This window comes from Amblyomma maculatum, chromosome 2 (genome assembly GCF_055883805.1).
Source record: "Amblyomma maculatum isolate TAMU_Amacu chromosome 2, ASM5588380v1, whole genome shotgun sequence".
In the NCBI taxonomy this organism is placed as follows: domain Eukaryota; kingdom Metazoa; phylum Arthropoda; class Arachnida; order Ixodida; family Ixodidae; genus Amblyomma; species Amblyomma maculatum.
In genome coordinates, this window is record NC_139345.1 from 158441305 (window position 1) to 158458310 (window position 17006).

The following is a 17006-nucleotide window of genomic DNA, read 5'->3' on the forward strand; positions in this document are numbered from 1 at the left end:
TCTTGGAGATGCGCAGACCCCGCTTGGAACCTCAGCATGCTGATGCACTAGCACCGTTTCTTCTGCTGCCTTACAAGGAGATCAAGCGCCCATTTCTTTTCAGCTTCGGTAGTGTAGCATGCATCTTTGTACCTAGGGTCAGCCAACATGGCTAATGCTGGAAGCTGAGACATCTTGATGTCAGGAAATCTAGACTTGATGCTCTTTAATAGGCTGGATGCAATTGATGCTGCATCATAATCATTCAAATGCTGTGCAAGAACGATCCTTGTGCATTCAAGCAGCGGGATAACTTGTGAGAGAGTTGGGTAGCTATCCCCAGAGAGTTCAGTTGTGGCCTGATCAAGCGGCTGCAGGACCTTTACTGATGCTGCTAGTAGCTTCCACTCTTGTGCGGTGAGATTTTCAACCACGTCACATTCTGAAAGTTCCACAGTAATAGGGGCACGAAGTCTTAGAAGTCTGGCCATCATGGCATGCTCGCTGTTCTAACGTGTCGGTACGTCCTGCACTACTTCAAGACAATCCAAAAGCATGCTTTTCTGAATTTCATTAAGGCGTGCTCGAGCCTTGGCATTTCGCTTATACCGACCTACTATTGACCTTGCTTTTGCGCAAAGCTGCGCAAGCCCCGCCACATCTTTTTTGACGTCATTGATGCATAACTGAAGCGTGTGGCCGAAGCACAGCACGCCCTGCCACGACGATCGCGCAACCGCCGAAACAAAGTTTCTCCCGTTGTCAGTGACCACAAAGGTTGACACCGTTCCTTCAGATGGAAGTTCCCACTCCTCTATTACAGTTCCGATGAACTCCGCCAAGTTCTCTGCAGTGTGAGCACCCGCCAATTCGGTACAGGCCAGTGCATGTACATGTTGCACAAACGCCTTATCCATCACATGGCAAGTGAAACTTACATAGCTGTCGTACGCTCGCGATGTCCAACCATCCATTGTGATAGAGAAGGACTCCACTCCGCTTGCGAAGACCTCTGCAAGCTTCGTTCGCACCTCTTCTTTTTTCGATGCATAAAGGTCGGGAATGATGACCCTCGAGAAAGTCGTTCGTGACGGCACTGCGTAATCGGGCATGGCGAGTTTTATCATATCACGAAAGCCAGGCTCCTCAACGATGGAGTACGGGTGCATATCGCGTGCAATGAATCGGCCGACCATCTTTGTCATCTGTTGCGCTTTCGGTGCTGTCGCCTTCATTTTTGGCGCGAAACATTCAGCAACTGACGGTTGCTGAACACTCGGCTGGCTCGCCTTTTACAAGGTGGCAGCGTGTTTGCGTGCCTGACAGTCGTCCTGGTAGACCTTAAAGAAATCGGGGTGTCTTTTCAAGTGCGTCTGTAATGTCGTCGTCGTCCCCGTTGGCGTCTTCAAAACGGCCTTGCATTTCAAGCAGCGAGCCTCATTGCCGGGGGCAACTTTCATGAAATAGTTCCATATTGGATTACCTTTCGTAGACGCACTGGCCATAGTGCCAACGATCGAACCAGTGGTCGAACGGGTAGAATGTCCAACAGTGAACTAGACAATCACTTGCCACATACGTTGCTTGCGTTTCTATAGTTTAGGATCCTCGCTTCTTGGGCTTGGGTTGCGTCTTCTTTTCAGTTGCGTCGATGAGACTGCTGCGTCCAAAGAAGTCAAAATGGCACATAGGTTGACCAGACCTCCTAGCAGCACTGGCAGCACCGCACCATCGCGTCTCCAAGGCTCCCACACCACCGATACGTTGGCCGTACTATCGGGGACAGAAGTGCTCAGGACGTGCCGCGCAAGGCTCAAATGCATCGCCATCACCTAGCGGCCGGAGGTTGGCGCGTCTATTTCGCTATCCGAGGGGTGCTCGTATGGAAACGTCGGCTCTGCTGTGCGTCTCCTGGGTGCGGAAAACTGGCGCTCTTCCCGGTCTATGCCGTCACTCTGACAAGGCGTGTCGCACGATGCATTTTTTTTTTGCATTTCACTAGCAGCTCGCGGCTGCTGTTTGCCGGAGCGTTGCTTCCCTTATTAAGCCGAAGCATTGTAACATCGTTCCGGTTACATTCCCAGACTACTACCCCCTCGAGCAAGAATGGAAATGGCTGTATGAAACTCAAGCGCCGCAAGCAAAACGTTTTTCGCACCGATCGCGCGTTCTGACAAAATTATTCCCGATAGTACCTCCGAGCAGCACTTAGCATCGCGCTTCCAAGATTGCTCTGAGCCTTCAGCGCACCGGAGTGCCTGAGTTGCGGCGACGAAGTGCGGCACACCACCGAAGACGGCTCAGTGCCCTGATCACGACGGCGTTCCATTCCCATCAACGCGCAAGCAGTCAAAATCGCAAGAAAAGACGCCTGTCACAGATGGATGCGATCATTTCGTTCTACTAAAGTTCGGCAGTCACGTTTTAAGTCCGCAGCCTCCCCTATGCCGAGCGTTCACGGCAGTATAACGCTCCACGGGTGCGCAATAAGCTTGGCGTTATCACACTCTAAAGGCGCCCTTCCCATTGACGTAAGTACACACTTCGGCGACATCGAGTCTCCGGGCTGCCGCTGAATTTTTCGCCACTCCGAGAACGGTCGCCCATGTTCGGTACGCATGATTCGTCACCTGACTGAATGAAGCGATAGCGTGGTAGGGCTGCGTGTTTATCTTTGCATCTGTCCTGTCGGATAATCTTTTCCGCAACTCTTGAAAAAGAAAAAAAGGAGGGGGGCCGACGAATTTTCGGGCGAACGACCTGCATACGCTTTCGCGTAAAAAGCCATCTGTGTGGCATTACTCGAAATCGAAACCACACAAAGCAAGCGGGCGAGCGGCCCAGAAACGCAATTCGCGCGAGACGAATACTTCGAAATTTCGAATACCGAGAATTCGGTTCGAAGCGAATATCGAATGCTGTGTTATTCGATCGAATATTCGAAATTATTGAATATTCGCACACCCCTAAGAAAATGCTATCGGCAGTAGAGAGTGTAGCGAAAACATGAGCCAGCGGTATGCGCTTTTTGAGCCCAGTTATGGAGAGGCCACATAAACACATAAACGTTGCTGGGAAACTTACTACAAAGTGGATTTTTAGATGTTCATGTCATTACCTTCCCTCATGTAATGTCTCACAGGAGACCTTTGAGGAATAAATCAATATAATAAATAAATCATAGCTTCATTTTATTCTCTCAGCCACTTAGCCGCGTAGTGAGACAGCTTGCCAAGCACGTAGGCGCTTTGACCGCTTTGACATATACTATGGTGAGGCTGCCCAAAAGTAATTAAAAATATGCCTCTGCCCGTTCCACTAAGTATAACAGGTTTTGACTGAAAGCTCGTTAATTCAAACTTCACAGAACCGGGAAAAAAAGTTTGAATTATCCGACTTTAGAATAATAGAATGCCCTCGAAAAAATTGACAAGAATCATTTGCATTACAGTAAATTTACCCCTCACATAATGGAGCCATCCCCCATTTTTGCCATTGAGAATTTGGGAAGAAGAAAGCGTTAGGGGTTGCGCGTCCCTTCATTTTGTGCCGTCGCGTTCCACAGTGCATTTCTTGGCAGTGCGTCAAGATGTTGCGCAGCGATAACATCATGGTGTGTTTATCTTTTCACATTAGTTCTTTAGGCAGGGCACCTGGAGAGGGCTTATGATACCACGTGGAGGTTTGACATCCTCCATGACCTAGCGGATTCAGGTATCTGCGGCAGTATGCTGAGCTGTTTGAGTGACTTCCTGGCCAGCCGCACATTCAGAGCCTGCCGAGGTGCAACTTTCTCAAACACTTTTACTCAAGAGAACGGTGTACCCCAGGGGTGCATCCTGAGCACAACCCTCTTCGTGATCAAAATGAACTCCATAGCAAAAGTCATCCCTAAGTCCATAATGTACTCTGTTTACGTAGACGACCTGCAAATAGCGAGTGCCTCTTTCAGAATATCTACTTGCGAGCGACAGATACAAATGACAATAAATGAGCTGGCTACCTGGGCGGATAAAAATGGATTGAGGGTTTCTCCTCAGGAAACGGTAGCGGTCCTGTTCTCTTTAAAATGAGGCCTACAGGGCGACCCCACACCATATCTTAACCAAACTGCACTACCACTAAACCAGGGACATAAATTTTTAGGCATCGCTTTTGATAAAGAAACTAACATTTTTACCGCACATAAACAACCTAAAAAAAAAAAAGCGTCCCAGGACCTCAATGTCCTCAAACTATTGTCACGAAAACGTTGGAGGTTCTAACAGAGGATGCTTAGAATGTATCCATTGTTCACTCATTTGCTCTAAGTTAGACTGTGGGTCAATAGTATATGTCTCGGCAAGATCATCCTACCTGAAGTGACTAGATCCAGCCCAATCTCAGTCAGTGGTTGTCATCCGGTGCTTATTGGACATCTCAATATCAAGTCTGCATGTGGAAACTAATGAGCCTACCTTAGACAACCAAGGAACAACACTAACATGCACATATGCTCTAAAAATTTGTTCTCAGCCAAAACACCTCTGTTCTAACATAGTCATGAATTGCACATCGAGAACAGTCTTCAGCAACAAGCCCTGGGCAATAAAGCCACTGCTCTTGCATTTCGAAGAAATATGCCAGGACGTATATTTATATATATATAATATATCGAATGAAATGCCCAGTATTGCCACAAGGCATGAGCCGCTTCCTCAGTGTTAGTCTTCCTGCAGTTTTTGAACACAATTAAAAAAAATGTACACTCCACATGAGCACATATTACATGAATACCTTGCATTGAAAGAAAAATATGTAAAGATTATGCTGCATTTCACACAGATGGTTCAAAGACTAACAACTATGTTGGTGGTACAAGATTGAACAGAAGAAACAATACAGCTACCTCAGTGTGCATCAGTTTTTACTGCAGAGAGTTGCGTTGTTTGTGCTGCTGTGGGGTAAAATAAGGAATGGAAACGTCGCAAATAGCGTCATCTACACAGATTCTCTAAGTGTACTCACTGCAATAAACTCATAAAGTTTAGTTGAACTAGTATAACATGATATAAAATTCTGCTGGGTTCCCAGTCACGTTGGGATTTGCGGCAGTGAGAGAGCCATCGTTTGTGCTGCACAAGCAAGAACCATAGAAATAAAACTCGTGAACTTGCCACACAGTATTTGTATAAAGTTAGTACGCAGTAAACTAAAAGCCAGGTGGCAAGCTGCCCCAAAGCAAACAAGCTGCATTCTTTAAAGCCCATTGCAGGAGTATGGAAGTCATGCCGGCATCAGGAACATTTTATCGAAGTTATTTTATGTTGTCTACACTTGGGACATGCGCACATCACATAATTTCCTCCTGACAAAAAGACAAACCAGTGTATGAAATGTGCATATGAAATGTGCAGTGATGACTTCACAGCCAATCACATTTTTATCTCATGCCCACAACTTGAGGACCTTAGGAAAGATATTCTACTGTATTTTATGATGAACACATTTCATTTCATCTTGCATTGCTTTTATGCAAACATGCATTCGTCAGTTTTTCTCTTGTTTGTACATTTCTTAAGAAAGCCAATGTTTTAAACCAAATAATAAGTATCGTAACTCTAGACATGTTACATAAAAATTATCAGAAATTGTGTTTGGTGCATCATAGCCAGAGTTGCTTATGCACTATAAAACCCCATATTTAACCATCTTTGTGGCAGGCACCAACCACTGCTACACAATCATTGGAACGAGTGATGGTGCAAACGATGCTAAAAGCCAGTGTCTTGATCGTGACTTACCACGTGCTTTCATTGATGACTGATGGTTGCGAGGATGGACGACTGTTGCAAAAAAGCTTTTCCTGCGTAATGATTTGGTTTACCATTTGGAGACCCGTAGGGCCTGTCTGACATCATAGTCTTTCATGGGCATTGGATGGGATTATGCCGACAGAAATACTTACTCGTACTTCGAAATAAAGGGATCGGTTTAGTTATAAGTTTCGGAGGTTGCGTCGAAGCGAAGAGCGGGCAGCGGCGGCCGCTGTGCCGGTCGTGGCGTCGTTTAGGCTTCATCTACTCTACCATGGCTTTACCTGGTTTCATCTTCTGTTCCCGTTTTAGATGTGTGCACCCTCTAAATATGCCTTCTTATCGGGCGTTTGTTTGGCCCTGTGCTGGGTGCTAGGCCGCCCAAACGTAGCAGGGCATAGTTCAAATTATCCGTAGCGGAGCTGACTCTCGTTCGAATTAACAGGCATTTTATACACAGGCTTCTATGGAGCTTAGCCGTACCAAGTAACATAGTTAGAAGTATCCGAAAATTCGGATTGCCAAGGGTTAAATTAACGAGCTTTTACTGTGTATTGTTTAGGAACTGCTGACTGGTGAATTCTGACTCATGTGACAGTGACAGCAATGAAGCAGCTGAGCGGAATGGCTTGTTGAGTGAACGCAGCGACAAGGAACCCTCTTTCTGCCTAAGAATGCACGGTAAAAGATGAAACCCGATAAGCGGAATAAAAAATGCTTATTATTCTATAGGGCATTGTAGTTTATTACTGGCAGAAAATGTCCATGGAATTTATATGCAAAAAAGTGAGCCTGCCAAGGAGTGAGGAGCAGCCAGAAAAAAAATCTGCAGTGGAACGGTTAGCAAAGGTTCAGTCAGGTGTGTTTTTTATGGGAAGTGAACAGGTCTTTGGCAGCACAGCGACATCATTGAAGAGGAGAAATGCCGGGGTGTACGCTGCTTGCCTGCTTGCTCTCTCTAGTGAGTGGTTTCTTTCCTCTGTGCAGTACAATTTGATCCCCCGGGCGGTGCTGTCCCTCAAGGTACTGGCCGAGCTGCCCATCATTGTGGTGCTCATGTACCAGCTGTACAAGCAGAGCGTGCACGACGACGTGGCCGAGTTCATCCCACTCATCCTCAACACCATCACCCTGCAGCCGAAGCCCCAGCACAGGTGGGCAGGGAGGGAGACAGCTGCTTTGGACAAAGGGCTGCATGTCACTTGGAATGGTCAGAGATATACATATATATTTTTTTACAGAAGCGCCAGAGCAAATTAGTACTGTGCAAGGTGTGCATCTGTAAATAATCACCAGAGGTCACGTCACTGAAACGGGCTGCGAGTTGCTTAGAGTGGTTGTGCTGCTTTATATTTTCTTTGTTACCTCTAGTGCTCAGTAGGACTGCACTCATTACATTGTTCACTGGACTGTTTAAGTGCAAGGCATGAAACGTGGCAGCTTAATATGATGCATGAAAACATTGCATGCCATTATCTGCTGTGTTTTCTTTTGTTTGCTGCTAATGCAATGCGCTTCTCTGAAACTTGCAAGTCTTACTGTACTAAAGCTTATGTAAGAAAGGTAGGGGATGAGACACTTATGATTTCTGAGGGTGTTTCCTCTGCATGAGACTGATTCCTCAAAATGCTCATGCTTACCTGTCATCCTTGCTTCTTGCCTTCATCTTTCTCTTTTGTTCCCTCTTCCCTTTCTTCCTATGCAGAGCAGCCTACCTGAGCAGCCCTCTTGTTAACCTCCCTGTGTTCCCTCAGTACTCCTCGTTCCCTCCTCTTGGATCTGAAAGTGTTGGAAGAGCTGGTTGGTTGTTACAAAGGGATCTCGAATGGGGAAGTTATGTGGCTGAAGCTGGTCTGCAGACCGTTTCACTGACAGGGTTGGGCCAGTGAGTAGTTGTTTGGTTTTCCGGCCAGTCAGCATTGTCTGCTTGCCTTCCAGGATGAACCCGGCCTTCAACCGGGAGGTGTTTGTGGACTTTATGGCGGCCCAGATCAAGACGCTGTCATTTCTGGCTTACATTGTAAAGATCTACCAGGTGGGAAACCCCGGGATGGAATCCCCGAGGATCACTCTGCACGAACTCTTCAGCATTGGCGAGGCACGTACGGAATTGCATGCGCTGCTGCCCGAGCCTTCAGGGCGAGTCTTCAACGCAAGCCTAAGTCGGTCGCCCATGTTCTTGAATAACGCCAAGAGGTGAAGTCGCAGTCCCTGGCACCAGTCCTCTCCTCTACGAGGGGAAGACCATTGGGAGGGAGGGGTGGGGGTCGTTTAGCGCTTTTTTTTTGCTCACTTGATCGGTGACTGCCATTTCGCTTGTTCCACTGGGCTTGCCGAGTAAACTGAGCCTGCCTTGCATGTGTGGCACCGGTGTACCTAGTGGAGAGAGAAAGAAAGAAATGAAGCTAGGAAAGCTCAGCCATTCAAGCATGACAGATTCCTCTCCAGTGCCTCAGCTCCCATCATCGGGTGAAATTATTAGTGGCTTATGCATAGCAGTCTGTTTTTATTACCTGCACACACACAGTTGCTTTGCAAGCTCAGTTCTGCATGCTTGCATGTTTTTCATTTTATGGAGCTGCGCATAACACACTACAGCTTGCTGAGTTGTGCAGTGAGCACTAAAGACCTGCTTGCGTAGATTTGTGCTTGCCTCTTCTTATGCTGGTAACATTCAGTGATCCTCTCATTAACAAGGGTCTAACCAGTGGTCACCATGCGATTACTTAACCCTTCAACCACTAATTTATTTTCCGAAAAAAGTACCAAAATCGCCAATTTTTTTAAGTAACCGTAATTTTCTCCATGTAATTATGGTTTAGTTTTGGTTTGGCTTTGGTTTGTGGGGTTTAATGTCCCAAAGCGGCTCAGGCTATGAGAGACGCCGTAGTGGAGGACTCCGGAAATTTCGACTACCTGGGGTTCTTTAACGTGCACTGACATCGCACAGCACACTGGCGCTTTGCGTTTCGCCTCCATCGAAAAGCAGCTGCCGAGGCCGGGATTCGATCCCACGTCCTTGGGAACAGAAGTCGAGTGCCGTAAGCACTGCGCTGCCCCAGCAGGGTCCATGTAATTATGGCTCTGAAAGTATATTACTTCCATGGTTTGTGGTTAAAATTAACACTAAAAGTTTAAAAAAAAAGAAAACTGTTCTCTAGGGTGGCTTTCCCACAGTGCATCTGCATTGTGAAATGACTCTTTTGAGCCTTCAATTAGGCGTCAAAGGCGCAAAAGGAGTTTTTTATGGTCGACTAGCTCTCTGGTGTTCAAAATTGCAACCAATGCAATTGATAACCGTAACTCGTCTTTCGAGATGGCAGCACCGCTATATCGCGCCGGACGAGTGTAACTCGTCATTGGCGATTTTGGTACGATCTGCCATGACAAGTACAGCTCAGGGTTGGCAGTTAAAGGATTAGCTCTGACTTTTGTTCCTTGTTTTTGGCATCAATCATTTTGTTTCCTGTAGTCTGCTGTAAGAATTTGTATCACATTGCATTTCGTTTTCTGCTGGGATGCTGCAAGCATTTGAGGTTTTTGATGTGTTTCAAAATATACATTGCTTATGTTCATGTTGAATTAGAGGATCTTGTAGTATTTTGTATTTCAGTGGCACTAAGGCAAAGACAAGCAGTTATACTTGATTGATTCGTTAATCTTCTGGTACACTGGCTGCGCCTTTTTTTTCTTCATAAAGGTGCCTAAATTTCTTATTTAATTGCAAATGAAGCCAGGCTTTATTTTTATTTTTTGCACCCCCCTATTAAATGCGGCTAATGGCATGGCAGTCTCTGAACTGTCTTGGCAAATTATAGAGAAAAAAATTTGATGGCTACAACACTCGCTAATGTGAGTGCCGTAGCCATCGTAAAAAAACCCGGAGTTTTCATTTCAGTAGTGTGAGCAAGAAGCTCGCATCCATTCGTCAACAGTGCAGTCCCACATTCCACGGGGTTACCACTAGAGTAGCATCACCTAGCGGCTAGCTGGATAAATTTTATGAAGTTCTGACTATAGTGAAATACACACAGCCTCCGGTTAAGCAGCAACAGCTGGTGGCAATTCGGAGGAATTTCAGGAAAACTAATGGCAGCACATTAAACGCAGTTCTCTTTGGTTCTGGGGTGCAGTGTACTAATACTGTGGGTCCGAACGGGAAAACCAATAGTTCAAATGAACTTGTTCTATTTTTTTTTTGTATCACTTTGCTGATATTTTGCATAATGTGCTCCAAAATTTGAATAGGACACTTCAGCTTCGCTTCTAAGGGCAAAATGCGATAGCATTAAGGGGTCCCTCAGGATCCCCACACTGCTTTTTACTGTATTGTCCAAAACGGCAACATTTCGTATAGCCATGGAAGGTTGCCCGGGCCCTAGTCTATTCTTGTGCCTCCGGTTGCCTTTTGCCACAATAGGTTGGCCACATGCAGCCCCCTATCGGGGGTACACTTGAGTTTCACCTTTAAGTGTGGTATGTGATAGCTTTGAAGGTCCCTCAGTTTTGTCTGAGACGTCTGTGTTCCAGATGACCATGATGACCAGCAATTTGATTTTAATTGACCAGCCAAGCAACTGAAGAGTGAAGTTGAATGGGCCTTAGCCAGCCTTGCTAAGAACAAAGCTAGCAGAATTGATGGCATTCCAGCTGAGTTGCTACAGAACCTTAACGATGACGCTGTTACCGTTCTGTATACCTTATTTCAGCAAATTTGGACAACCCTGCAGTGGCCACAGGATTAGAGGTCAGTTTACATCCCCATTCCAAAGAAAGGCAGTGCCAAAGACGTTCCAACTACGGCACGATCACGCTTATTTCCCATGCTAACAAGGTGATGTTGAAAATCCTCCAAGGTAGGCTGCAGCAGTATGTGGATCGGGAGCTTCTGGACGTGCAAGCTGGGTTTCGCAAGGGAAGAGGAACTAGAGGCCAGATTGCCAACCTTCGCTGGATCATTGAAAAAGCAAGAGAGTTCCAGAAACCCATCTACTTTCTGCTTTATTGATTATGCAAATGCATTTGACTGCGTAGATCACAACAGATTATGGCAAGCTCTCCAAGAGATGGGAGTTCCAATTCATCTCTTCTGTCTCCTCAGGAACCTGTATGAAAAGCAAGAGGCCATAGTCAGAACTGAGCATGGTCTTACTGATCGTTTCCCGATAGAGAAAGGAGTGAGACAAGGCTGCATACTGTCGTCCTGCCTATTTAACCTATATGCTGAGTGCATCATGAGGAAGGCCGGTTTGGACGAGTCTTCAGCTGGAGGGAAGATTGCTGGAAAAACGTATCAACAACCTTAGATATGCAGATGATACCACTTTAATGGCAGAAAGTGTGGTGGAACTCGGGAGACTTCTGATGCGTGTACAAGAAGAGAGTGAGAAGTTTGGCCTTAAACTGAACATTAAAAAGACAAAGATCATGGCGTCTTGCCCTATCAAGTCCTGGAGCATCAAGGGACAAGAAGTGGAAGCCGTGACCAATTTTCTCTTCTTGGGCTCCAAGATTACCCTGGAAGGTGACTGCAGCCATGAAATTAGGAGACTCCTGCTTCTGCGAAAGAGAGCCATGGCTAGCAGAGACATCAGACTGCCAACCAAGATCCGTATAACCTGTGCTATGGTCTTTCCAGTTGTGATGTATGGATGCGAGAGTTGGATTGTGAAGAAGGCTGACCGCTGAAGAATTGACGCGTTTGAATTGTGGTGCTGGCGGAGACTCTTGAGTTCTTGGACTGCCAAAAGATCAAATCAGTCGATATTGTCGACCATAAACCCTGACTGCTCATTGGAGGGTCAAATTCTAAAGTTAAAGCTTAGCTACTTTGGTGATCTGATGAGAAGAGAGGAGACGCTGGAGAAAGCTTTGATGTTGCGAAAGGTTGAGGGTTACCGTAGAAGGGGTAGGCAGTGAACGCGATGGTTAGATGGCATCATAGAGGCGCTGCGGATGGAGTTATGTGATGTTAGGAAGATAGTGAGAAACTGGAAGGCGTGGCGTGATATGGTCCATTTGGTCGCGAGGAGTTGGACATGACTGAGCGACTGAACTGAACTGAAGCAACTGTTCATGATGATATTAAAATATGGTAGAACTCCGCTATAGTAAACTCTGATATAGTTAACCTTAACCGAAGTCCCAGTTCATCTTCCCTAGAAGACTACATTTTTCCGCCTTTATAGTAAAGACGTTTTTGATAAAAATTGGTTCTAATAAAGTGCATCTGGCCACTGCAACATACTTTTCACGAAATGACGTCAGTGCATGCTTGCTACCTAGAATTGCTAGGCAAATTTTTCTTTTGAAAACAAAACAAAAAAAAAAAGATCACCTCTAGTGTTTTTTCAATGTCTAACCACCAGGCTCTCCAGCTGTGAGGAGAAGCCAACCTTAGATAGGCATTGAAACCGTGAGGGAAAGCGTGCAGTGCGTAGGAAAAAATCAGTAAAGCTGGCTACAGACGTGGAAAGAAGGCGGTATGGTCTGTTCAGAAAGTACGAGAATAAAAGTGCTGCGGGAAATAGGGAAGTGAAAAAACTGCTGAACTGCTGAGCGCGAAGTACGAGGCAGCGGTAGCAAGAAGTGGAGGCGCGGCATGTTCGGCTTTGTCGTGCTTGACTGCCGTGCCTCTTAAATGACAAACGGCGGAAGACAGCACCATGTTCATGCAAGGTTTTGGTTTTTACGTGAAACCAAACTCGGTTGTATTTGTAGCCACATTGCATTCATGCTACAGAAATACTATTATAATCTTATAACTGAAAAAAGGTAATTGCGCAAAAGATATAGGGGATGAAAGGTATTTTAGAATGTTTATTTTTCATAAAGCAGCAAGGATGTGTTTAGCTAGTAGCCATGTAATTACCAGACAGCATCTTCAGGGCCATGCCATCACCGACAACTGATATAGTAAAGCCCCTGATATATAGTAAAGATTTTTGCCGGTTTAAGTGACATTACTATAAAGCAGTGGTGCAACTGCTGCGCCGATTGCGCCAAACTGCGCCAAATTGGAAATCCTGCTACATGTCTCTGCAAAATCGATTTTTTGCTTATTTCTGTACCATGCCTGCGCCAAAAGCTGCTGACTAACTGCCGACAGCGAAACTGAACTGTCGCGAAACCAAAACTGACATTTGCTGGCAAAACTGTGCAAGGCAGAAGAATACTTTTGCAGGTCCTGGGCAACGTTCTATATCCAAGAACGTTGGTCCTGGGTGGACAATTACGTGACACAAAATTGACGTTTGTCTACATCACTTCTGAGTCTCCTGCCAGTGTTATTATTTTTTTTTATCTACTGGGAGTGAGTGAGAGGGTGTTGCAAAATATCTCTCAAGTGAAAGGTGAAAGGAGAGGCTGGCAGGCTGGCCGTCGAAGGTTCGAAGCACGTTCAAACGCATTCAAACGCATTCAAGCGCGTGACAGCTTCGAGCTTCCCTGTGTACGATGTGACTGTGTGTGTGTGTGTTCGTGCATGCGTGCGTGCAAAGGATGTGCGAGCAGGCCGGCCAACGCAGACGGCGTGATTTCAAACGACCTACGCTTTGGACATGCGCTCAGCAAAGCACAGCTGGAGCAGTATGCACGCTTGCTTCTTTTTTTTTTTTTTCGTACCAGTGAGGTATGGGTTGCAAGGGCCTGAGTAGCAGCGGACGGAGCGCTAAGGATTTGACTGCTTCTGTGCGCGCGCACTGGACTCTGTTGGCCACTTTTGTACCTTAAGTTCAACCCGGTGTGTGAAACATCTGGTATAATTTCACAGCTTAACTTATACGCAGGTACTCAATATATTTGCAGTCCCGCATACTGTCAGTAAGTACCTTTGGATGCTTTCAATACAACGAGGAAAGCATGTGCACAAACCCTGCAGTGCACTGCGAAGAAGCAGACTCGCGACTCAGAGTCCCTGCGTTGCTTTGATTAACCAGCCACTTGCCAAACCACCGGAATAAAAAGAACGAAAGCAATGATGGCGAATGCATGGAATCGGCGCTCACTCTACATCATACGCGCATCGTGCCTTTTGACTGAGCAGCGTCAGTAGCGCGCCTCTTTCTAGGAAAAAAAGAAATCTTCACCTAGGACCCACAAAAATATTCTTCCCCCTTTCCCTCCAATCAGCACAGGTCTTGAAGGCAAAAGGCGCCCTGATGTGCAAGATAAGGACACCCAGAAAAGAGGTTAGAATTAGGAAAAGGTACAGGAAGAGATCAGGCTGGCCAATAATATGAGCACCAATGCTGAGTTGCTTTTCTGAAAAGGAGTCAAGTCTAAAAATTTTGCAGACGTTGAGAGTGGACAAGCCCTTCTGAAGAATGAACAGGAAAGGCTCGTAGCAGCACTGTCCAACCTGAAGTCATCAAGGCAAGAGAAAAAATAGTGCCTTAAAGTTGCAGTTTTAAGGAAAGGCAGTTCTGAACTTCTACAGAGTTTTTATAATAAGAAAGCTAGCTACCTTCTTTCCACGGCTGTAGTGTTTATGGTGTAGTTGCATATCTCGTTATGCCTTCCCTCTGAATAAAAACATTCTTGTTTTTAGCAAAACCTCCTGTTTGCTTAATTTGGGGCTATTTAAGGAAAGAACAGCACTTTAGACTACATTTGAGCTTGAAGCTTGTATTTGCATGGCTATAGCCTTTATAAACATCTGAACAGTTGGGTTTCAGAAATAAAACAAGCCTTCTTTATTTAAGCGTCTCGAGATGTGAAATTTTGCTACAAAACGCGTTTTTCTTTTTCTGCTACAAAAGCTCAAATATTTGCTACAAAATGCCATTTTTCTTGCTACAAAACGTGCGATTTCTGCTACAAACTGCAATTTCGTCTGCTACAAAAAGCCAGCTGCCAGTTCCACCACTGATAAAGGGGTTCTAATGTATTAGGTGTTGAGGCTTCCATACTGCTTACCACAAAACTTACCGCCCTTATGATACAAAGGATTCTCTAGCCATTGTAGGCTCAGGATTTATGAAGAGTGTGCACAACCTTGTGGGCCTCACCTTAGCTTGTGATTCTGAAGTTGCTGCATACAGCAACAACGTTTTGCAGGCTGACTGACTAGCATGCAAAGCAAGTGCAGCTTTTGTTCTCCCCACCACCATAGTGCTGAAGTGAAAAGAGTGAAACAGTCTTGGCCCAATGAAAAAATGCTCTGATTGGGCTTAGTTAGAGGTTATTGAGGGGCAGTGTGGCAGTGTAGCTTCCACGATGTTATGTGCCTTGCCCTATTTCTCTTCCTGGTGGAAATGACTTGTTTATTGAGGTGCTGATCTCTCGGTGCGTCGGGGCTTGGTGTTTTCTACAGCGTGTTTTTAAAACGTGTGTGTGTCTATTACAGATTGTTTGCGTGTAGTAGGATCAGCGCCTCTTACCTTTCTTCCACTGGCCCAACTGCCCCACGGTAACCTCGGCAATGTTGTGAGTGGGGGACATATTGGGTTTTGATGATGCCCTTTCTAGGCGGTCTCTGGATGAATTGGTCTCTTATCGTTGTGGTGTGGTGTGGTGAATGCAGGAGACGGTCGGGGTGCACTGCAGCCAGCTGGCGCAGGGCATGCTGGGACTGCTGATGCTGTGCCCCCAGGAGGTGGCACACTTGCGCAAGGAGCTCCTCATTGCTGCCCGCCACATTCTGGCCACCGACCTGCGCAACAGCTGAGTGACATTTTCCACTGGAGGGACATTATGCGTTACGTGGATTGTGGCGTGGATATGCGCCTCAATGCAGGCTTTTCGTGGTGTTGTAAAAACGGCGAATTTTTGTACTTCTTTTACATAAACTGAGTAAATCACTCAGCACTTCTGGTCGCAATTATGTATTTCGCTGGTGGTGGTCCAGCGCCTGCATTCTCGCTGTTTCTCTCTTTGGGGCTTGAGGCGCGAAGGAGACAGTGGTGATGCCATGAGCCTAGATGGTGCTACATTGCTTAGCACCACGCATCTTATATTTCTTATATTTCTGTCAGACTAGTAGATTTAATGTCATTTTATCAAATTTCATTCGGTCTCTTTTGCTGCTGCACAGTAACATATAACGTTATTTGCAAATGAGGGAAGTTATGACCATTGGTAAAAAAATACTTCAGTTGAGGAACATCAGTGTACACAAAAGGTGTTTGTAATCATTGTGCAGCATCTTAAAGTTGATTAAAACATTTATGTGATAAGTGAAATGCGGAACATTATTTCCGGCTGTGCAGTAGCACTTCAGCCATCAAAATCCAAGCCAAACATAGAGTTGCCCACAAATCCGATACAGTGCAGTCCACTTATAACGATACCAGATATAGCGATATATCACTTATAACAATCAAATTCTTGAGATTTATCATTTTTTTCATTGCACCTATGTAAAAATAAACCAGATATAACGATCGATTATCGGCGGTACATCAGGTACAACGATAGCTTTATCGCCGCCCGGTAGGTGTTTACCACGAAAGTTTGATTGAATATTCAATAAGACAAAATATTAAGAAGATAATGATGTGAAAATCGATATATGCGGTGAAAACAAGGAAATGAGCACTGTCATCATCGCAATTGCAGTCACACAAAGGGTGCTGCTGCGGCCGTATGGTCATCGCCATCGCCGATTCTGCGTCTGTGGAAGATGGTGGCGACCACATTGACAGACAGCGAAATAGCCCACGAGATGAAATGGCAGATTCATCAGGATTTTTGGCAGGGTTTCAAGGTTGGAAGCCTCGTGAAAAAATACGAACATTCGCACTCTACGATTTTAACAATCGTCAAGGCTGGGGATGTCCATCAGTTCATCCAGTCGCTAATCGGATTCGTGCATCAAAAAGGACTGCCGCCAGCATACATGCTACTGGAAGCGATGCTCACAGCGATTGTCAAGCTTCAGCTGCTGCTCAAGCGAGGGCGAATTTCTGACTTCATTAAAGGGACAGAACACTGGAATTTAGGTCTCTATATTTTTCGCCGCATTGGAAAGGTTGGTGTCTAAAATATTCGATTCCATAACGGTTTTGTTAAAAACGCTGTAGAAAATTTTTACTGGGAATTTTTCGATCAATGCGTGCTCCCGTTTTTATGTAGTCCGACGCTGGAAACCATGAGCAGAGACCGCGATGACGAGTGGTGGTCGACAAAAAAGATGTACCAAAAACAAAATAACTTTCACTCACCAGACACTAATCAGACATTTCTTGCGCAGAGTAAAGTCCTTTTCAGTTTCACGCTCAATGATGTTACGGC

At 45.6% G+C, this 17006-nt stretch overlaps 1 protein-coding gene and 1 pseudogene across 3 annotated transcripts in view; one reads left to right on the forward strand and one right to left on the reverse strand.

Moving 5' to 3' along the window:
- The window catches only part of Nipped-A (Transcription-associated protein Nipped-A), a 287463-nt gene that overhangs the window by 21997 nt on the left and 248460 nt on the right, over positions 1-17006 (forward strand). For 2 of the 3 annotated variants that reach the window (XM_084595462.1, XM_084595463.1), the window contains exons 8-10: positions 6762-6928; positions 7713-7872; positions 15298-15436. In XM_084595462.1, the coding sequence (XP_084451588.1) occupies positions 6762-6928; positions 7713-7872; positions 15298-15436 (466 nt within the window). The remainder of the gene's footprint in view (positions 1-6761; positions 6929-7712; positions 7873-15297; positions 15437-17006) is intronic. The other variant, XM_084595464.1, reaches the window with a different exon arrangement.
- LOC146200268 (zinc finger BED domain-containing protein 4-like) lies at positions 48-1091 on the reverse strand (annotated as a pseudogene).